General features: G+C 41.5%; 1 protein-coding gene across 1 annotated transcript in view; it reads right to left on the reverse strand.

The window, feature by feature from the left end:
* Positions 1–23641, reverse strand: part of LOC138593865 (calcium-activated potassium channel subunit alpha-1a-like) — a 103092-nt gene that overhangs the window by 67054 nt on the left and 12397 nt on the right. Inside the window, exon 2 of the mRNA XM_069664949.1 lies at positions 18061–18201. Within this exon, the coding sequence (XP_069521050.1) occupies positions 18061–18201 (141 nt within the window). The remainder of the gene's footprint in view (positions 1–18060; positions 18202–23641) is intronic.

Here is a 23641-nt window from a genome sequence, read left to right on the forward strand (position 1 = left end):
ATAAGATAAGATAAGCCTTTATTAATCCCCAGATGGGCGAGAACAGAAAGTAAAAACTCAGCAATAAGAGGACTCAGTTATGAGGAGTAAGCGGTGCAAACTACAACAGCTAACTTCCTGTCATTTTGAGAACAACTGCATTCACCGTTGTGTGTTTTTGTTAAACATCTCACCCGTCACGTCCCCCTGGGAAAGCCTGTCTCACAGTTACTCAACCTGGACTTCCTGGATCATATTTCACCAGCTCACCTGAATCTGAGGCAACAAGCCCCCGCCAACAGACCTTTCCATTTTTACACGCAGGCCTTTTTTTGGTCTAAAGCCCCAAATTTGATATATTTGACACCAAATAGAGACACAAATAGGCCATAATCTGTTATAATCTATAATGTGTGTGTAGAGATTATAGCAGACTATGAACAGAATTGTTATTTTCATACTTAAATGTATAAATTCCTCTTTGTACAGACATCACAGACATATTGAATTTAATATCCAGGCTTGTACTACATGATTGAGATTAGTCCCCAGGATGAGTACACTGTGCAGACAGTACAGTATCCTACGCACAGCTTCATCTGTGGCTTCTCTTTTGTGCTGCGACTTTCACACTCAGGGGTGAAAGCTGTGGGTTTAAGGGATTTCTGTCTCATCTTGTTGATAGAAGCAGATTATTCCTTTGTCTTCCAGGCTGCCAGTGGAGCCGCATACAGCTGCTTCCACATCATTAGTGATCACTACCAGCATTACAGCAGCTCCAAAGGGATAGACCTGCTATTTGGTAATAACAGCATCATTTCCAAGTCTGGATTCATCTGCCTTTATACAGAGAACTGACGGTAGAGTTTAGAGGCACTTTAGCACAACTGCTACACATCTGCAGCAATCATAATGTACAGTTGTGTTGTTGTTAGCTAAAATTAATGAAAATAAATGTCTTGTCTGAAATTTAAAAATCCTTTGACCTAATGCCACACCGCTACAATCTATGATTTGCTGTATTCGTGGATTTAACGCACACATTGAATCCTAAAGGTTACCTCGCAACAGCATCAACGCTTATCTCAGACAACTAAAATATATAAAATAACAGCATTTTAAATCTTCCAAAACCAACTTACACTACGGGCTTTCTCAGACTAACAAATACAACAACAGTTGTTCGTTTTACCAGTAACGGAAAAAGCAACAAATTCGGTACAAGGTATCAGACAGTTAACAATATGACAAATCAAAAATCTAAAAAGCAATAATACTGTATATTGTGCCTGCCACTATGAACTACTGTTGCCAGAAGAGCTTATTTCAAATACTATAACATGTGACAATACAAACAAAAGCAGTGCGGTGCTAGCCTAGAGTGTCACGTTAGCTAGCAAGAAGTGTCACGTTAGCTAGCAACATTTTAGCAATCTGGTTTGCTCATCACACAAAAAATAACCTTAAAGTTGTTGTTTTTTTCTTTTTTAATTAAAGTTAAGATTATTAAGGCTTCTAAAACACAACATAAAACAGTTGTAGGTTAAAAAAATCAGGGTTATGTCGACAGTCTTTGATGCTGCTAACGTTAGCTGATCTTGTTTCTAGATGCTTAGCTTGTTTTCCGGTTAGAATTCCTTCAGTGTCCTGGGGGTGGGTGATTAGGGTTTGACCAATACTCAATTGTAGGTATTGTAATCGGTATTAGGAAGGAATACAAATATTAAATGTTAGAACATCTGTATTTACAATCGTGACAGTTTTGACCAGAACTTTAGCATTGTAGACCAAGTGCATTGTGTCACAAATGGTTTGTGTTTACTCAGAAGTAGTAGTCAGCACTCTTGTTTTAGAAAGTATTACTCAATGTTTGTTTTGCTTGACCGATGCACAATAGCTCAGAAATAAACATCCACATCTGCTCATCATTTATGGACGATTATTTGTGGACATGATAGAAAATGAAACCAGTGAAGGCATAAGTCACACTGCATTTAAAAACATGTCATCATATCATGTCAGCGTGTTCATATTTAGCTGAGTTATGAGTCAAAGGCGTACAAATGTGGATGCAAATTGCAGCAATCTGGTGCTAATACCTGACTTTGCCTGAAGGAGCTGTGTGTCACATCCACCGCTGCCACAGCTGACCCTGTTGAGATCACCGTCTGTCCCTCACACCCCCTCCTTTAACTCTCTGTTTTCCCCCCGGGGTAAATGATCCTCACAGTTTGAAAGCCTCAGCTCTAGTCTGGCGGACTTTACTGCGATTAACTTTCAATGACTGTTGAAGTGTACAGGGAGGTGAACTCTGTACAAGCAAACAACATGTAATACACAAAAAAGGATGTTGTGGAGTAGACAGACAATCGTGTAACTCTTTTGGTGCATAAATTGATTTCTAATGTGTTTTCTATGTGTTATCTAATTATTTTTTGACCATTTTGTCTTTATTAAATTATAAAAGTCAAAGAAAGTCAGGAAATATGGGGGAGAGAGAACGGGGAGTCCCTGTGCCGTGACTATTATTCCAATTAATTAAGCTGTTTTCCCAGGGGCTGTTTTCAATATTTGTTTGTCTGTTGTTCAGCATCATTAAAAGACAGTGGCCTAATTTTCATGAAACTTGGTAAAAGGGTGAAGCATTGGCCAAGAAAGATCCCATTCAATTTTGTATCCAATCCAATTAAAACTCACGAACAATAACAGTGGATGCAACGTACGAACAAGCAAGACATTTGCCCTTGGCAGACATCAGGGCTCTGTTCGAGAGCCCTTTCAATTTATATACTTGATATAATACAATACACTGTGCACGCTTTTAAAATTGTATTTACATTGTTGCCCGATTATGTGTGGCACTATAGGAGTTCCTGGTACAGTATCTGCTCATTAGAAGTTTTCATTCCCACGAGGAGGAACAGACCCTGCCTCGAGGTGCTGCAACGTATGGCAACGTTATTACGCTCAGCTGCAGAGGGAACGGGGAACGTTAACAGACGACTTTGCTGACGTGAGCAGGAGAGAACAAAGTGGAGAAATAAAATTGTCTAAGGTATACAACACAACATCTGTCCATTTTTTCCTTGTTATTCCTTCCTGTTTTCGAACAATTCCCAAACCAATATTTCAAAACTGTGCGTCATTTTGAGTCATTAAAAGGATGAAAGATCAATACTACGGAAGCCCTAGACGGACATGCATCCATACATTTTATTTACTCTGTTTTTTCCGTGATAACGAGTTTATTTCAGTTGTTTTCTCATGATAACGGGACAAAACCAAGAAAACAGATCTAGAAAACAATACAACAGGCTGGTTACTGTGATCTTACGGAGCAGAACATGCCGTGCCATTACCCACACTAATGAGGTAAGTTAGGCCTGTTTCTATGTTCTTTTTGTGCTTTTGCAACTCCCGGGATATGAGTTATGATCATCTGACGTTACCATGGTATGGCATTGTTATCTCGAGATAAAAAGATGAATAAGTCACGGGAAAATTGAGTAAATGAAACGTATGGATGCATGTCCACTTAGGGCTTCCGTAAAAAAACTTAATTTCTACATTTTAAGTTACATTTTATCTCTGAATGAGTGACACTAAGTTCAGAAATGATCTCTTAATATATATAATCATATGTTTCTGTATTTGTGAGCATAACCATACTGTCAGAGAGAAGTAAGTTGTGTCAGTAAGTTGATGACATTATAATCACTAACACTGTGATAGCAAACACTCTCTGGTGTTGAAAACAGCAGGTCAAAAATAACTGCTGAACTTTCCCCACAGCTGCTGTTGAAATTACACTATGTGGCAGCTTGATGCACGTTGATTTATGACTTTATAAAAATAATACCTCTGAATGTGACGTGTGTCCAACATGAAATTGTGAGCAGAGCTTTTGAGTTTTTCTATGAGACATATTCCTTTTCTTGTGCGGTGATTGCACACAGAGGAAAATAGCTGTTGTTGTCGGCTGTAAGGAGAGACTTCCTCCTGAGAATTGAGGTTTTCCCGGGGGCGAGCCTGCAGGGTCTCTGCAGCCACTCGCACTTCCTGATTCACTCCGTAACCCAACATCAACACAGCGAGCTGTAATCTGCGCCGCTCAGTGAACTTCAGAACAACACAGCGTGCAGCGACAGACTCCTGCTGGTTTCTGGGAATACAAAAATGATAAAAATATAAAGAAGTCTGCTTTGAACAGGAAGGAAGAAAAATACAGACTGAGGGGAAGGTATTTCTGAGAGCACGAATATATTAAAGATATATTCATCAACAAGGTGCCATGCTGTGAAGATAAAATATGTGTTAGTTATTTTCTACATTTCTGACAAAGGCAGCAGGGGAAGGATAGAAAGTGATTCACATTACAACAGTGAGTCACAAAGTTCTTCTCAGGAGGCCTTATTGCTGTAGGCTGTGTAATAGGTAGATAAAAGGAACCATTTCAACAAGACACTTAGCATGACTTAAAACTGTTTATACAGCGTTGTGAAATTAGAGGTGAGTAACCTTTTTCACATTCAAAAATAAATCCCAGACACAAATCTTATTACCCGACAAATAAGGGCCTCGTGCTCACCACGTGTGGCTGAAGTCTCTTCCTCGTCCTCTCATTCCTTCAAAATCTTAATTAATGTAATTTTTAGCATTCACTAGAGGACACCTTTAAGAGTAACGTTTGTGCCAAAGGGAACAACGTACCACCTCATGTGGTCTCATCAGGTGACCTCACAATGAAGCAGTAAACAAAATGGCAGTGACTACAACCAGCTGTAGTCACTCTTAGCAGTGACAAAATATAAAAGCAGAAGGCTTAACAACTGGATCAGAGAATGATTTGGGAAACACCATCAACATGTATTGCCTGTTCTTCAGCAGGAACTGGAGGAGAGATTGTACGTTTTAATTTTCAGCTAACAGTTGCACGCTTGCCTTCGTTAGCCAGAGGCTAGAATTTTAAGCAGCTTCATCGTTTCTGCTGTCTCTCACTGGCTGTTTGGGTCCAGCTTGGAAACTACTGACTTAATCATAAAGATTTTTAATACTAACTATCAAGCATGTCTGATTTTATCAGATATGATCTGATATGATCTGATATAAAATTCTCTCAATTCCAAATAATCTGGGCGGAACATCTGTATCAACCAAGGGCCCACACCTAATGTTTCTCTGGACGGTGAAAATCTGCCTGATCTATCAGTAAGCTGTGTCCCAATTCGGGGGCTGCATCCTTCAAAGGACATATTAGAAGGCAGACTGTGTCACAGCGACTTGCTGAAGGCTGTCCCATTTCGAAGGCTCCTTCACATGCGGTCGACAAAAGCGTCCTCCTTTTCCAGGGCCACAAAGGATCCATTGGGCGCATCCTTCATGGCCCAACGTATCCCGAGATCCATTGTTTGCCAAATCAAACGAGACGGTGGCCGAGGAATCCACTTTTAAAATGTATACGTTTTTGGTTTTAACTCTATCGAATAGCTAGCGATACAAATGTAAAAAAAAAAAACTCTTTAAAACTTTAATTTAAGTTATGTGAGGTTATTCATGATAGCTAGTTAGCCAGCTAACTACCTGTTGCTCTACGACAGGAGAGGAGTTTGGTGATACAAGGGTTCGGCCTTTCACTTCAGCCTTAGCTGTCTAGGCCAGCTACGAGTGACTCATCCTCCCTCCCCCCACACATAAGACAGTCAAACTCCATCACAACATTCAAAACCAAACTCAAAACCCACCTGTTCAAACTGGCTTATTCACTTTGACACTGTGCACTACACTTTTTTTAGGTTGTTGTCTGGTTTTAATAATGTTTGATGTTTTATTGTATGCTTTTATTTCCTGTGAGGTGACCTTGGGTGACCTGAAAGGCGCCATCAAATAAAATGCATTATTATTATTATTATTATTTTATCCTGCGTCCTTCAAAGGATGCAGCCCCTGAATTTTGAGAAAGCTGTCGTCTGAGTCCAGCCTTACTTTCATGCTAGCTAATGTTAGCATCAGGGGCTAGAATGTTTAACATTGCATGGAAACACCAACAGTGGCTTATTTCCCTGTAGATTTGTCTCTCTTTGTGATGGCAAAAAGTACTGATGTAACCATACAGTGTTTAAATACTAAAAAATAAACACTTTTTAGATTATCAGGACAATTGGGAGGTTTAAGATTCAATCGGTGTGTTTTAAAAGATGACATTTGACACAGTGGCTTCGGGCTATTAGTACCCTGATATTTGGCTTGCAAGCATTAGCCATATTGCACGTATATTAAAAAATAATGGAGGTTAAAGCACTTAGAAACTGGATCCTCCCCTAAACTCTTGGCAGCTCCACACATATGCTCAGTTTGTGTTTCATGTTGTATAGGTTGCACTGTAAGTACCCTCGGCCTGAAACCCGACCCTCTGTTTGTTTGACATCGGTCGCCGCATACAGTGAGCGACCTGATCTACGAGCGCTGACGGCATCCGCTCTGAGCTGTGAAAACATCGCTGCTCTCCATGAATATTATGGGTCAAGCCCGATGGAACGTCTCCCTCTGTCATGCCGTTTGCTCCACTTGAAGGTCTATTTTGAAACCTCATCGCTTTGATGTCAAATCTCCTCTCTTTGTAACATTAAACGTACAGTTTTGCACCATTATTCAGCTATTAAAATGCCCACAATCAAAACATGCAGCGTAGAACCCCAAATCCCACAGTGGCTTAGCTGTGATTTAAGCCATCCTGGAAGCGGCCCAACCACTCTCACAGTGAGGCGTAAAGAGCTTAGCATGGGTGGGGATGGATGTGTCTCCCGCCCAGCCTCTCGCTGTCTGTCTCGGCTGAAATATGAGGTCGTAATTTATTTGCTTCTGAAGCTCGGAAACAAGAGAAATAAGGCGAAAAAACATGAGGAAAGGGGTGTTTTGTCTAAAAAATTAACTTCTCGGATGCTTATCAGAGTGCAGGCGGTGACTCACCAGAGAGAGAGAGAGAGAGAGAGACTGTGCCCTGTGCTAACAATGGAAGTGGAAATTCCTAGCATGTTCTGTAGCTTGGAAACTGAACACACTGTAACTGTAGCAGCTGCATGTATGTTTCAGGGGATCTAAAAGGAAAATATACAATGGCCTAAGGTGGATAACATTTCTGAGATATTAAAGGGATAGTTCAGATTTTTGGACACCAAGTTGTATGAAATATTTGCTAATAGTGTAGTGGATGCAAAGCTATGAGCTTACTCACCGAGTCGTGGTCGGAGTTCTGGCTGGTTCTGAACGTAAAATAAGTAGTTCCGGCTAGATGCCAGGGTCATGAGACCAAAAAGTTTTACCCTACAAAAACAACATGCAGGCAATTATGATCCATAGGATTACTAGGATTTCATATACTGCACAATTTTTTTGGCACTATTTTCTCGTTTGAACAATCCAGTATCACTACGTCTGCAGCAGGCCGTTTTCTCAGGTAAGCCGACCTAGTAGCTGTTTCACGTTGATTCTGACTGATTTGTGACATCGTTGAAGTAAACATGTCGGACTATGAAAGTGATAAGGAAGATTTACCTTTAACAACGGATCCAACCGGACCTCTAAGGGCACGATCCGTGTCAGCAAAACGATGAAATACGTGTGGTGGAATTTTTTTATTACAACAGCCAGGAAAAACACAAATTCGCACCATTTAGATGTACTTTCCTCTGTGACAACAGTCGTCTCACAAGTTACCAATACCAGCGTGTTCTCTTAGAAACAGCTGACGGATAACGTCACCTGAGAAACCGGCCTGCCGCAGGCGTAGTGATCCTGGATTTGTCAAGAGAGAAAATAGTGCCAGAAAAAGGGCGCAGTATATGAAATCCTAGGACGATGATTTTGTGTTGAAAATGGATCACCACTGCCTGCGTGTTGTTTTTGTAGGGTAAAACTTTTTGGTTTCATGACCCTCACATCTCGCTGGAACTACTTACTGGACTATAGGAACTGGCCAGAACTCCGACAACGGGACTCGGTGAGTAAGCTCATAGCTTTGCATCCACTACACTACTAGCAAGTTTTTCATACAACTTGGTGTCCAAAAATCCAAACTATCCCTTTAATGCATACAATCAAATTCTGCATTTTGACACACTTTGGTGGCACTAAAGCACACAGAGAAAGGGCTAAACTTAAAACTAACTTTTAAAGTTATAGCCTGTCGTGTGCTCAGTTGCAAAAACATCTATTACCTCTGTATATTCATTTTCCCTAAGTGGGTGTGTTAATGAATTAAAGTGAACTTGCCAATAGGAACGCCTCTTTTACGTAAAGTGCCAGCTGCAAAAATAAAGAGTTACCTCATTCACACCTCCTCTATATCTGCCTCTCCCGTGCGAGTAAGAAAGGAAGATTGTGAGTCGCTTTGAACACTATACACTGCAGCAGCCGCTTCATTCATTGTGTAGCTAATGATTGTTAATGAAACCTTGAGAGCCAAATTTGTGACGGTTGAGAATTTCTTATCATAGTCGTTCTCAGGAATTGGATTGGAAGGAGGGATGTTATCTCAAAGCTCTTCTCTACGCTTTTCCTGTGCCTTAAATGCGTTGCTACTCCACAAAACTAATTATACTCCACTGGTTGTTTTTGCCAAATGAGATCCTGCTGAAAACATGGCCGCCAAGCACAGTGAAGTTCCAAATTAGAAACGCATCTTCCCCCAGCGCCCCTAGGGGGATGCTAATTATCGCACCTGATACTTGCTGCTCCAAAACTAATGGTGTGATTGCGGCACGAATTTGGCCGAGCGAGTGCAGAGAGTTAAAGATCAAGCCAGTCTCAATCTGCAGGCACAGATGGCCACAGGTCAAGACTAAATCACATAAATGTGTCAAAGCAACACTCAGATTTGTCTGCGTGCTGCACTGAGGGCGAACGCTAATGATGTTTTGAGTCGAGACAGACTCCAGGCACCATCCAAAGCTAACCAGAAAATAAGACAGACTTGTCTTTTGCATCAAAATTAAGAAACCCCATTAAATGTGTCTGAGATTTCGCATGCATGGAGCTCATCTCTTCAGTCATAACATACGAGTAGGTTGGTTTATACCAATTAGAAGCAGGCGAACCGTGTGTTTCCTTCTGCATGAGAACACAGACCACCACAGTTTGCCGTTAACAAGGTCCTCTTGACATTTACAGCTCAGAAAATGATAATATTTAAAATAAGTGGAGAGAAAAATGTGGATAAAATGCTAATGAGCAGATACTCATGCAACATGGTCTTTATAAATTAGTCCAGAATACAAAGCTGCATCCATGCTAGTAGCTTTGTAAGTCTGTAGCCTGTTTAGGGCACAGGGATGCATTGAGCTACATGCTAACGCCTAAAAGCTAACATGCTCACATGTTTGAAGATAAAAGTACAGAAAAAAAAGTGGATAAAATGCTAATGAGCTGCTACTCATGCACAGGGGTCTATCTAAATTAGTCAAGAATACAAAGCTGCATCCATGCTAGTAGCTTTGTAAGTCTGTAGCCTGTTTAGGGCACAGGGATGCATTGAGCTACATGCTAACGCCTAAAAGCTAACATGCTCACATGTTTGAAGATAAAAGTACAGAAAAAAAAGTGGATAAAATGCTAATGAGCTGCTACTTATGCACAGGGGTCTATCTAAATTAGTCAAGAATACAAAGCTGCATCCATGCTAGTAGCTTTGTAAGTCTGTTGCCTATTTAGGGCACAGGGACACATTGAGCTACAAGCTAACGTCTAAAAGCTAACATGCTCACGTGGTTGAAGAGAAAAGTGTCGAGAAAAATGTGGATAAAATGCTAATGAGCTGCTACCTATGCACAATTGGGTCTTTTTTAATTAGTCCGGATTAAATAAGCTGCTTCCATGCTAGTAGCTTTGTGAGTCTGTAGCCTGTTTCAGGGCAGAGGGTCGCAGCTAACGTCTAAAAGCTAAAATGCTCATGTGGAGAGGAGAAGTGAGGAGAAAAATGTTAAGAAAATGCTAACGAGCAGATACTTACATGTAAATCAGTAGTAGCAGCCATGCTACTAGCTTTCTAAGTTGCAAGTTTACTAATAGGGCACACAGGTACTTAAACTAAATGCTAACTTCTTCAAGCTAACGTGCACGATTACGGCTAACATTTTCATGTTAAGCTGGTTGTATTTTCCAAGTTTAGAACTTAGTTTTGAGTGTTAGCATGCTAACATTTGCTTAAGGCATCAAAGTTTTATTTAGAAAATAAAACATTTTGATCTGATTTTAACTTAAGTCATCAGGATTGTCTATTTGATTGAAAGACCAACATTGCAATGTTGGTGCCATGTTTTATATACCGCAATAATTGTATTCGGTTTGGGCATTTTTTGCATGATAAAAACAATTGTTTGTAGCATTTAAAGATGAACTTTAGCTTAATGTGTTAGCTTAAGTAGACCAACTGCATTATTTTGAAAACGCTAACAAGTGGGCAAGGGGCTAAGGAGGGGTTAAAGGGCTGTTTTAAAGCCATTTTCATCCCATGAAATTGATCTCTTAAGAAACATCACTATTAACACTAGTAATGATGTTTTTTATCACAGTATTGTTGGTCATATTGTTCGTTTACATCTCAAAAAAGGCTTTAGTTTGCAGAACCTCTTTAAAGTTCAGTTTTTTTCAGGTCATTGACATTAACTTTTTAAAAAATGTTGAATATAATTATCTCCCATGTCATCACAAACCATCAAAACTACAAGTCAGAAAAAGACACTACTGACAGAGCTCATTTCAAATTTGTTCTATATCAAAGTAATCCAATATAATTTAGGACCCTAAATGACTTGAACCAATTCAAACTCTATTAAAATAAAATGTGACATTCTCACTGTACTTGCGCTAGAGATTTTAAGACTCAGTTATGGACAGAAACAACCAAAGACGCCCTTTGTTTTGACTGAGGACGACAGAATACCTCTAGTCTCACATTGCATTGTTTCTTTCTAGAGGGCCCTGACGAAACAGGCCTGGCAGCTGCTGTCACCCGAAAATAGCGGCAAGCGAGTGCCACGTTGTTCACTCTGTTGCAGTGGGCGCGGTGAAAGTCACACACACACACACACGATCCCTTTGGCACCAGAGTCCACAGGTGGCAAACAGCCTCCTGTCTGTGCCCCAAGGCCACGCGCATGTTAGTGAAATATCTGATACCTCCCGCCCTAATCTAAAGCCGGGAGTCACCTGGGAATGTCAAGAAAAGGGCACGTTCAGGGAATGCCCCTTGAGTCCTTTAAAGCTGAACTGAACACTGTGGAAAACGTGTTTTATTGAGAAGCACTAAGCTGAATTCCCAGGAAGGATAAAAGCTTCCATCACTGCCGAATGCCACTTGGACATTTCAGCTGCTGCAGTCCCCACAAATGTGTTTACCGTTCCCCCCCCCCCCCCCCCCCTCTCTCTCTATCGTTCTCTCTTTTCACTCTCATCAGACAAAAAGCTTTTCCATGTAGTGCTACAATTGCTCACCGAGCCTTTCAGAGGAGACGGAGGTGAGTTTGTCTGCGTGATGAAAATGCCCTTCTGGCCCACCTATAATTTGGTTCTGAGCTCTCAGCTGCTCCCGGGCGACATCGGTAAAGACGGAAGACTTCTCCCTGCCGTCTAATAGGACTTCTTCACCTATTCGACCCTAGTTATCCTAGACGACTCTGAGTCTGCTGCACTTTTTGTTTAGCAGCTGGAGATGACGACCTAGAAGTCATTCAGCAGCAGCTTTTGCACTGTTTAACCTGTGAAAGGCCTTACTGTTTCTTCATCTCTCTCTGATAACGCTGGTTAAAGGAGCAGCAAGTTAGACTTCTTACAGCAGCTCATTGTTGTGTTGATTCTTAGCTAACACTCAATTTGTATAATGTCAATAATTATGAGGATTTGCACACGTTAGCATACATAAAATCATTCATACATATAACACATTAAAGCTGCTCTGAGCAGTCTGAACATTTTTCTATATGATTCTTCATGCTGTCTTTTGCGTGTTTGTGTCATTTCAACACAATGAATTGTACCAGTTTGGGACAAGGGCGCACACTTTGTGACGGTCCGTCCTCTCAGGCGGTCATAGTGTTGCACTCAGTTGTTCACACTAACAGGGAAGGAAGTCATAGTGTGAATGCCTCTGGTCTCACCTCCGCACACCTGGCCCGTCTCTGCACGAAAGGTTACAAACAAATGTTGGATGCAGCTGTCTTATGGTTTACCGTTGTCATTTCATCTTTAATTGCTCTTGTGTAGTTTCTATTCTTAGTTTGGTGTTCTATAATCTTATTATTCAAGTTAGTTAAGCAAATTTAAATTAACTTAAAGGTCTTTTGCAGCATCAACACGGGAATTTTCCCATATCTTATTTTATCTTAAAACCCTGGATTTGGCAACAGATTAAAAACAATTGATCTTACACTTTAAGTGCTAGCCCGTTTCTTTTTTGGACTATCTTTTGGCCATATTTGCCTTTATTAAACAGCACAACTGAAGAGAGAGATAAAATATAGGGAGAAGCAGTGGGGGGTGACATGCAGCAAGGGGCAGAGGGCAGGTGTCGAGCCTGCAGCCGCTGCGTTGACAACTGCGGCCTCTGTATGTGGGGCGCCTGCTGTACCGTACCAACAGAGCTTAACCAGAGCCCCAAGAGCCAGTTAGTTTGTGTGATGTGCATTGAGAGTAAACACCTATAAATCTGCTTTAAAATCACATAGAAAAGTGCAACTTGCAATTTCAGATCTTGCCAAAAAATCATCATGTTTCAGGGCTTCTTCAGGATCAAAGTTTGTTTTTGTTTTTTGTTCTCTGTACGTCAGCGGTTACAGTGCAGCTATTGTAGCATGACTTATCACGATGCAGATTTGCCATGACGTAATTTTGTCATGTAGAACATGAATGAAAAAACAGGGCCCAGACGTAGCCTACAGCTAACTGGCAGACTTAATGCATGGTTACATTATACTTTAGGTTTACGTCACCCAGAGATTGAAGCCTTAGTGCCAAAAACTTACATTTTCGTGGAAGTTTTTCTTCCTTTTTTGTCTTATATTTTCAACAAATGTTTTTGGCTGCATAATGTCTCAACAATATGGTTAATATATTCCTATACCACTGACACACACTCACAAAAACAAAGTAATTCTAATTGCATTAGAGTATTATTCATTAAAACATGTATGTTACCGTTCACCAGCCGAATGGTTGCATTTTTAAGCCGCCCTGTCTCATGCGGACATTAAAAACACATAAAACAGTCCAAATAAAAGAGTTAAAGCCAGCTTGGAGTAAACCAACAATGTCAAACTATTGGAGACAATTCCTCTAAATCTCATTGACTATGCTCGACCTGTCGCTGCGATCGGGGTTAGGGGGCAAAGTGAACAGTGCCAGCCGGAGGCTGTGTGCCTCCATTAATAGAAAACCTTTCTTTGGCCGGAATAATAGCTTTGTGTCATCGCAGCCCCCCTGTGGACCTGTGGAAAAGAGCACAAGTGGGCTAAATGTCACTCAGCGGGGTCCCATCATTTAAGAGAAATCTCCTCCAGAACACACCACCCTCAGATTATCTCCATCACACATTACCCATCAATTACACGATGATTACAAACAGGAAATAGCTGCACGACATTACAGGAGGCCTGCTGGGCGTCTTGGCTCGAGTACAAGCTGCAGCCACCTGTTCAGCCCCCGAAGCTGGTTTTGTTTGTTTTGACGCGAGCAAACAGTGAAGTGATGACATTTTTGATGAATAGGAGGAGGGAGGGAGGTCCTGTATGATGCAAAAGTGACTGTAAGGGGGGAGGGGGAATGCAATAATGCACAAACTGACAGATGGGATCCTTCCGTGTCCCCAATCTGAGGGAAACCACGTCTGTACATTCAGCAGAAACGCGAGGCCTTTCCTGTGAGTGCAGGAGGAGTGGAGCGCTGATCTCCAGCAGATAAACCTTTACAGGCTGAAAGGTCATCAGGAAGTGTCCTCCCCGCTAATCAAATAACCCTGAAGGGGAGGTTTGATCTTTTACAATCTGCTGGGATGCGAGGCCAGACGGGCGAATGGAGACTGAGCCTGTGGGCCGTCCTCAGGGCGGCCTGCACCTGTTTATCACTCAGCATCCTCGGGCAGGGGTAAACAGCTCTGTGTGCAGCCAGGGTCAGTGTGCTTTAAACATGTTAAACTGATATTGTTGAGGTTGATAGCTTAAAATTCAGTTTGTGAAATGCCAGATTGGAAGAAATATAACCCTTATACTAAGAAGCTGTCTAAGGAAGGGCTGTCGTGTGCTTTAAACGTCAACCAGCACTTAACCTTTGTTATATGTTTTAACCTGTAATTATAGAACCAATTAAATATATTTTTCCATCTGTAAAGCGTGATTCATGAGCTTTTATTTCGTAAAGTTTTTCAAGGTGAAACGACGCACATTTTCTAAAAGCATCGTAACCGTCTAAACTCTTATTTTCTTGATCTCACGACCCCACATTTCGCGTCGTGTGCTTTCAAGCGTCCTTGCTTTTGTCCGCTTTATTTCAAGATTCATTTACTTCCTCCTTTTGTTTCCTCTCTCCTATGACGCACTCTGCAGCGACTATTTTGAACGGAAGAGCTTTAAAGTAATTGAATCTGCGGAGACGTAAACCAGTGTTTGTTTGCCTGATCCATAAACCTACATCAAAATTGCAAAATACTGCAGGCATCCTGCTGCCGAGCCTCCGCTCTGCACAATCCACGTCTCAGATGTATTTACGGGTTCAGATTTATTCTCTTCTTGACTTGAGTGATTCTAGCAGGTTTAATTGGTAAAAATTAATTAAAGGATGTGTTGTTTCACTTCTTGGATCACAAGTGTCTGATGAGAAAAAGACTAGACTTTTCCACGCGGTATTGGGGGGTAAAAAAACAATCGATTCACTCTAACGAAGGAAGGCTGCATATTTAGTGATTAATATCGTAGAGAATATCTGAAGAGAACTACATTTTTAAAGACAACAACAACGTGGGTGAAGATGTGGGAATAGCAGCTCCTCTCTACTCGACAAACACACACACAGAGATGCATAAAATTAAAACACACACACATTCTGCCTTTCACTTAAGCCATCCCGTGCTCTTAGCCCCCTGTAAATATTCCCCCCCCTCAGATGGCCGGGAAATAGGCTTTAATGTGCCCCCCCCCCCCCCCCTCTCCTGCAACAGGCCGACATTGAAAACACACATCTGCCATGTTTAGGTAAGCTGCAGTTGCCATGGTTACAGACGAGCAGCTTGCTAAACAGTTGTGCGAAGCCGTCATTGAGACTGGGTACTTGAGCTGCACACACGCACACACACTGAAATAAAGGTTGAGCGTCGTGTTGGTGGTCCAAAGTGGAAAACAAGGACACGCAGGATGGCAGCGGAGGTGATTTGGAAAATAGAAGTGGATTTATAACTTTAAAAAATATCACAATAAAAATATGAAAAGTAAACCTATGCAACAGTCTCCACTGCAAAACTCAACACAAAGCAGCACATGTAATATGTTGCCCTCACGTTACCCGTCATTAGCATCTTAGCTCGCCGTGCTCAGGATCGAGTGATAGAAGATGCTGTGGGGACAATCTGAGGTCTGCCAGAGTCATCGAACTTTGTATGACATAAGCAGAAAGCAGTCTACATTTCAGACCTGACGATTTTAAACGAGACATGACATCGGAGGCGGGCGTCCTAGATGAAGAAGTGTAATTACGCGAGCACCCTGGCCTACGTAAAACACGTCATCTGGCGGAGGTTTTCCATGGCCCATTGGAGAAGCGGATAACATCCTCCAAAGGCACAGAGACCATAATGGCATTAGCTCCCTTTAATAGCATGATAGGACTGAGGTTGAAAATCGGCCAACTGGCCTTTTAAACTGAAAGCAAAAAAGGGGTTGTGTGGAGACATATACGATTCAATGATCAACGAGTCAATGTCATATTTACAAAGTGCAAATATCAATCCATATATTGTCTGGCCACTATCTATATATGTTTCTTTGTTTGAATTTAAAGGGGGGGGTATAATGCTAATTTTAAGCTTCATATTTCACTCTGTGATACCTGTGGAGTAAATTAGCATCATTTAAAGTTTAAAAAACTCCTAATTTTTCTCACAGTGGTGCTCTGTGCAGGCCCTCATACAGCCTCAACCTTAAACGACTCAGTCAGCTCTGTCCCTTTAAGAAATCCCGCCCCTACAAGCCCACTTTCTTCTGATTGTGATGTCACAAAGTGCAGCGTGTAGAAAAAGCTGTGTGAAAGCTGGCGTTCACAGCAGCCTGCAGACTGAGCTGAGAAGCCTGGGGATTACTCCAACATACTTTTACCAACAGATTTAAAACTTCACCCACGTTTAGTCTGGACATCCAACATTGTAACATTATATGTCTTAAAATGTAAAACAGCATAATACCGCCTCTTTAAAAGAATAGATTAGTTACACATCTGACAGAGTTCATTAGTGATGAAATTGTCAGATGGTATAACATGTTTTTGTTTTGTGAATTGATATAGATGTAAATCACGTTGATGTGCATTGAATGTGACAGACATAATGATGTCATCAATATTGTATATCAATCCATGCATTATCTATTCCACTTGTCCTGTTCAGGGTAGCGGGGAGCTGGAGCCTATCCCAGCTGTCATTGGGCGAGACGCGGGGTACACCCTGGACTGATCGCTGGCCAATCACAAGGCTGACACATAGAGACAGACCATTCAAACTCACATTCACAGCTACGAGCAATTTTAGAGTCACCAATGAGCCTAACGAGCATGTCTTTGGACTGTGGGAGGAAGCCGGAGTACCCGGAGAGAACCCACGCAGCCATGAGGAGAACTTGCAAACTGGGATTCGAACCATGCCGCCCATCAATATTTATAGTTTAAAAAAAACTAACAATATCACATCTAATCGTGACTAAACTTGTGTTTGACACCCTTAGTTCCTGTTACTGAATCACTTCCTTGCAGAAGCTAACAGCTACACACATCATCTCAATATTACAACAAATGTTTCACTTCACTGAATTTTAAAAGAAAGCGTCCAAAAAGCAGGAAAGATGCAAATTTTGTCCCCAAAGCACTTGAAAGGAAGTGTTTGTCACAGTCAGAGACCAACAAATACTTTTTCAACCTTCCAAAGTGGTCAGTAGCTTTCCCAGTCCTTTATCCCGCAAACACGAGCTAAGTGCTTTGTTAATTTTCCACATCAAATCATAATAATGAATGTGGCTGCCCACCAAGCATTCATGATTAACAACCTCCACACGCCGAGCCAAGAGGAGATGCTGCAGCACATTTAGAGGGGGAGTGGGTGAAAGTGGGATCAGCCCCGAGCACTGCGGCAAGCCTTGGCATGGCGCTCCCACTCATGCCATTTAATTTCATCACTCGTCAGCGCTGCTCGTGTTTTTGCCAAGAACTTTTTAGCCAGTCGATCAAACACTCTTGAAAAATAAAAGGCAGAAAATCAAAACTAGACGGCCTACAACCAGGTGGAGGTTACTCATCCTTCATTTAATCTTGCTGTAACAAACTTGTTGCTAACATGTGGTTGAAGCGGCATGTTTCCAAACTGTCTCTTCCTCCCTCCTTCTGTTCCTCTCTGCCATTTAAGGGCATTACAGGGTGTATGACCTTAATACACTCCCTAAATCTCTCCTCTTTGTTGCCCTGGCTTTGTTTTGATTTATCTACCTCCCTGTCGGAGAGATAAGCTACCAAAGGTATGCTCTTCAAAACGTTAAATTTATGCGTCAGACAGCCGGAAATAAATTCGAGGAACATTCAAGCGTGCCTGAATTGCGGCTTGTCTGATTCATGTCCCGTCCTGGCCCCGTCCTATAATAACAAATATCTTTCTCAGACAGATATTCTATGCGGGAGTTCAACCCAACTGCCTCACTGTCAGGAGGAAGTTCCAGGGTGATGGTGATCGGCTGTCATGCTTCATCTCGCTGACATCTTAACCAACAGCATGCTACATGTAGACTGGAGTAGCTCGAGACGTCAATCACAGATTAAACGAAGGATGATGACTGAGTGGGAACTCACCAGGACTCTTCCCGTCAGCGTCTGAGCCGATATCATGACTCCGGCCCAGTCTTTGACTGAGGTCATCCAGCCCACCTCGCTAGCCGCCGGGTCATCCTTGTCCGTGCGTTTGATGCCATCGCCAGTGGTGATCCGATGGACCTGCTCAAAGAAAGAAAGGAGGTGAAATAAGCATTCATTGAGCATCCACAAAAATCTAATGGAAAATAAACCTTATAAGTATGAGAAAACCAAGGTCAAAAAGGAGGAGGAGGTATCTGAACATTGAGTTACAAAATGCTTTGCTAGCCATATGATAGTTAGCAACTAGCTAACACGTAAAGCATTAGCTAAGAAGCCTCAATTTGCTCTCACAGCTATAAATTCAGTGCTAAATGATGGCTCCGTAGTGTTAGCTAGTGCTAAAAATTAGATTATCAACGCTCCATGCTAAACTCCAGTAGCCAGAAATACAAAGCTGCTGTTTACAATCAACAATAGTGGCTGTTGAGACTTGGCAGGTGGACAAGGCTAAGGGACAAAGCTAACGCCGGGTGTAAACAGCCGATTAGCTCCCATGCTACTTCTCCTATGATTGGTTCTTTAAATGAATCGTGTAGTTTTTGTAATAAATATCAAAGGTTAACCACACCTGATTCAAACCTAGTACCAGGAAAGTTTAAAGATGCTTTAGATGCTTTCTATTATGTACATAAGATCCTATATTAATTAGAAATATGGCTGTTGTGGATTTGGGTTTCCAGTGATTTAAACGGTAAATGATTCATTGACAAACTCTCTCACAGTACAAACAATCTCTTGACATTCTCATTGCCTGCTTTAATATAATAGGCTTGCCTTTGTACATTTATCTACAGCCATTACACAAGAGTGTTTAAGCTTTGCTGGTGGAAAAATCAACCGGCTTTGGACAATATGTGTTCCACTACAAGAGCAGTTTGTTATAATGTTTCTATTTTTCTATTCTTTCTTAGCACACTCGTATCAAGCTAGCAGCTGTCAAATTAGCATCCAGTTGTAATGTGATGTTTGTATATGACAAGGGTAATTTGATATCTATCATTAGCTGTAAGTAAGAACAGAAACATGACTTAACAAAAACTGAAACATAGCCGCAAACAACAATCAAGCTAATAGTTATAAGGGTCATTGTTTGATTCTCCCTTCTCAAATTAGCTTCCTCAGACAGGAGCAGAGAGTGTAAGCTAGGCCACAACATTCGCTCCTAAATTTCACTCCTATTTCAACTTTGTTCTTTGGTGCTGGGAAGATTTATACTCCTGCCTGCTGCATCTGGGGGGAAAAAGGTGTGAATTACAGCTGAGTCATAACAGCTAACTTTAGCATTCAACCAATTTCTAGCTAACATTACTGTAAGCTAGCAACAGTTTCGCTAGCTAGGAGATCTTTCCTATCGTATCATGTGAGACTATGAAAAGGCAATGTTAGATAGAAAGAGTTTAAATGACGTCTGATGGTAGCTAAAAGCTTATCAAATAAGTTAATTTAACTTGTAATGTGGCCTGACGTCCCTTTGAATTTTTACTATCAATTGTCTCTTTAGATGCTAATCATTCAGAAAAGTGGAAGTGGGAAATGGTTGCTAATTTAATTAAGAATAATTTAATTGTGAATGAGCTGAAGGACACTAAAACTCTCCAGAGAACTGAGATGAACTGCAAATATTAATGATTTGGGGTTTTTTACACTACTGGCATTATAAATTAATTTCAGCCATTGTTCATCAAACAATATTGATAACATCAGCTTTAATTTAACATGAGTACATTATCACCCACAGGCATTCATACATTCCACCTATGTAGTTTGATTGACAGCTGTGCAAAAACATCCCATGAATAACTGCTCAACACCCTAAATTACCTCCTCAAAAACATAAATGCTCCAGTCTTTGTAGTGACCACGCTCAGGGCCTCCGAAACAGACCCACGCACATGCATGCTCACATGCTTACAGTAAACATACAGAGTGAGAGCAGCACAGAGACTCCAGGAGTGTATCCATGGCAGCCGCTGAGCTCCTGTTGTTTCTGCTCCACTGAGTGGGCTGCCTGCCTGCCTGTCTCTCCACCTGTCTGTCTGTCTATCTGTCTGTCTGTCTGCTGGGAGTTGCATGATTCACAGAGCAGGAAATCGAGACAGGATGCCGGTTAGCGGTGCTCCCTGATGAAACATCCAACAGCCTCAAGGATAACACAACTCGGACTCTTTACCCTGTGACACCCTACTCGTCCTTAACGGTGTCACCCATCACTCTCTCCGAGGCCTTTCCCCTGCAGCTTCAGTCATGTCGGATTAGCTGATGCGGTTTACAGGGTTAGACAGGAAAATGAACTGCTCAAAGTTCAAAGCTGCAACAGTTTACAAGGTTTCCATTAACGTATACGCCATGTGCGCACTACTACAGATGTCTTTTTTGTCGTGGTGTTTATGTCCGAGATCTCAGCACGCCGCATTCTCCAGATGCAGAACGGGCTATTGTGTGTCCCCTGGATAGAACTCCTGGCATGCAAGTATGCAACATGTGCTGTGCTTCCACTCCACCATAAATCATGTTAAAGCTGGACAGGGGGCAGCACCATTAAAATAAAGAGTTGAATGAAGGAATATGGTCCGCAAAATTCAATTATTAGGCGGTATTCCGTCATCAACAGTGCATTATTGGGAATATCAGCACTTTCCGACTTCCCCAGCTCTCATTCCCAAGCCTGCTGAGGATTTAAATCTGAAAATGGCTCACAAATACAGCTGCTAAAAAAAATTGGTTGGATAACTTTCTTAAACAGCATGGCAGTGCCATTTTAAGCAAATGTTACTTAAGCAGGAGGAAATGGTGTATTTGTGAGGGACTATTTTTAGCAGCGGATTGGATGCGCTTCTGAGTATTTATGGCAGCAGGATGGTGCATCCGGGATCAACTTAAAATAAACGACAGTGCCAGTGTGCGTCGTAATGAAGTCGCATGTCATCCGGTGCAATGTGGAGCTCCTTTATGGGCCTTTTCTTTTAGGTGTACTTATTTTGTTATTCCAAAACTAACTATGAATTGTTCCTAGAAACGTGTTTTGCCTGTGAAGTCTCAGTCTGAGTCAAAGTCTGATGGTGCAAGTTTGTCACTTACAAAAAGTCTACCGCATTTGCATCATCCTGCTTCTGTAAATACGCAATTAAGCACCAAAAGTGTATCAATCCGCTGCTAAAAGTAGTCCCCAGCAAATTTACTTTACTATGATCGGCTTATTTTAGATATCAAACTTTGTATTTGTTAACTATTTGTTAAAGATAACAACCTTCATTATTTAACCAATGGCTGTGGGAGCCAAAGAGAGGCCAGAAAACTAATTATTGTTGGATTTTTAATGGATGATATAGATAAGGAAAGTATAGAAAAACACTTATCCTTTGATAGTTTGAGGAGGTTAATGGAGGTCCAGGGTAAAGAAGATTGTGTATAATGTGCTTTTAAGGAAAGACTTGTTTTAGGGATCAATTCATTATTAGTTTGAGTCTTTTAAAAGGGATTTGTGGGCCCATCAGCGCTTATCCTTTGAAGTAAAGTATAAAAACAGGAATAACACTTGAAAGATGAAGGTCTCACACTTACTGCTGTACCTCAAAATATAGCCATGTTTGCCAAAGGATTTCAAACTTAACAAACCAACATAAATCCATCTATATATTGACTGATTCATTGATACAAGATTTATGGTTGGAGCAGACTCTATTACGCTTATTACTATAATCAATCAGGGCTTTTCAGAGGACTACTTTTTCTAGCCTACATTCTGACGTATTGGTATACAGTGAAAAAGACACTGTGGTACTCCTGGATACAGCTACATTTAGGTGAAACAAAGGACGTCACGTCTCCCGCCATCTGGCACGAAACCTCCCCATCCAATAATTCTTTAAAGACCCCCTCCAGTGCAAATCCAGTGTTTAACCTTGTGAACATCTCCATGTGGGGTTCTGCATGTGCTACAAGACATATCAGGGACGACATCAGCATCATCTCCATGGCTGGGCCTGTCTGCTTTTAAACTGCAGTGTACCAAGGACAGGCTGAACAACACGCTTTCAGATTGGCAGGTTTGTGACGTCACAAACCTAAGGAGCCAATCCTGTTAATGGACGAGGTGACGCTATGCGTATCATTATGTGTAACCTATGGCAACCACTTCGTGGATGTGCGAGCCAGCTGTAACCGTCATCGTAATTTATGCAAACTCACTACTGACTACTAATGTTAACGTTACTACTATTAACTACTACATTTCAAGCTAGCTACGTTTCAACAAATTGCCACTTAGCGATGGCAGAGACGCTTTTTGTTTTCATGACGGAGGGGCGAATGGAAATTTGCATAGTGGGCGGGGCCTATACAGATTCTTGAATTTTTAATGAGGGAGAAGGAGGAGATGCCTTGGGAGGATTTTTACAAAGTAATTAAACGTTTTTTGCAGAAAAAACATATCAGACACAATTTATGATTTCATGACTGGAGCTCGTCTTTAAATGTAAAACATCCCAGATGAGCTCAGCATTTGTTGTGTGCCATCAGGTTATTACAAAAGGTTCAATACTTTCCTCAAACAGTGGAGAGAAAAGGTCTCAGAGCATGATATGAAGAGAACACTGCTTGTGTGAAATAACTTATTTTACACCTTTAATGTAAAAACAGTTTCAGCATGATATTCCATAATGGCTCCCACCCACACGCAACACATTTCAGCTGTTTGCATTATTATTACTAAACAGCCGTCTGAACATGATTACAGTTCTTAGCGCAGAGAGCAGCGGACCACCAGCAGACCGTGTCACTGCAGCCTGTCCGCAGCCCTGCAGCACTAACATGGTAACAACACAGAATAATAACATATCCAGTTCACTTAGCGGCTAACGCAGCTAACAAGACACAGGAGCAGAAAACTCAACAGGTATCGGCTGTTTTTAGGCCGTGATTCATTTGTTAAAAGCCCTCAGTTTGGTTTTGAAGTAGGAAGCATGTTTTGCAATACTAAGAAGGGTTAACAGGCAGTTTTGCGAGAGCGTTTCCGATGTTACATCATTTATTTTGAAGAAAAATCTTATCAGACTGGTCTCGAAACAGAGCCTCCGGGGGAATTTAAGTTAAATCTCACTTTTGAATCCCCTTAAGGAGATCAGGCTGAGTGGATAAGACGGGGGGGGGGGGGGGGGGTTAGAGAGCAAAAAGGAAAAAGAACAGGCTGTTTGCCCTGCAGAGCGCCCGCCGCCTGTTGAATGAGAGTTTAACTGTGAAAGCCACAGGCCTCTGGTTTAAATGTATTAGCTGGCAGGAACAGCTCAGGATCTGGAAGCATCTGCACAGAATACAGAAGGCCGGGAAAGACCTCAAAACAAACTATATTGTACTATGTGTTTCACGACCCCCAAACTCCGAAAGCGTGAAGGTGTGAAGGCAGCAAGTTCAACTTTCACACTTTTATTTGGTTGTGTTTGTTTGATAGTTTTGTGCATTTTTAATGAATAATAAGTGATAATCATGCAACTTATCTGCTTGTTTTTAATGCATAGACGAC

The sequence above is a fragment of the Semicossyphus pulcher genome, unplaced genomic scaffold, assembly GCF_022749685.1.
Source record: "Semicossyphus pulcher isolate SPU_LCO1_2020_fin unplaced genomic scaffold, fSemPul1.0.p SCAF_16, whole genome shotgun sequence".
Taxonomy (NCBI): Eukaryota; Metazoa; Chordata; class Actinopteri; order Labriformes; family Labridae; genus Semicossyphus; species Semicossyphus pulcher.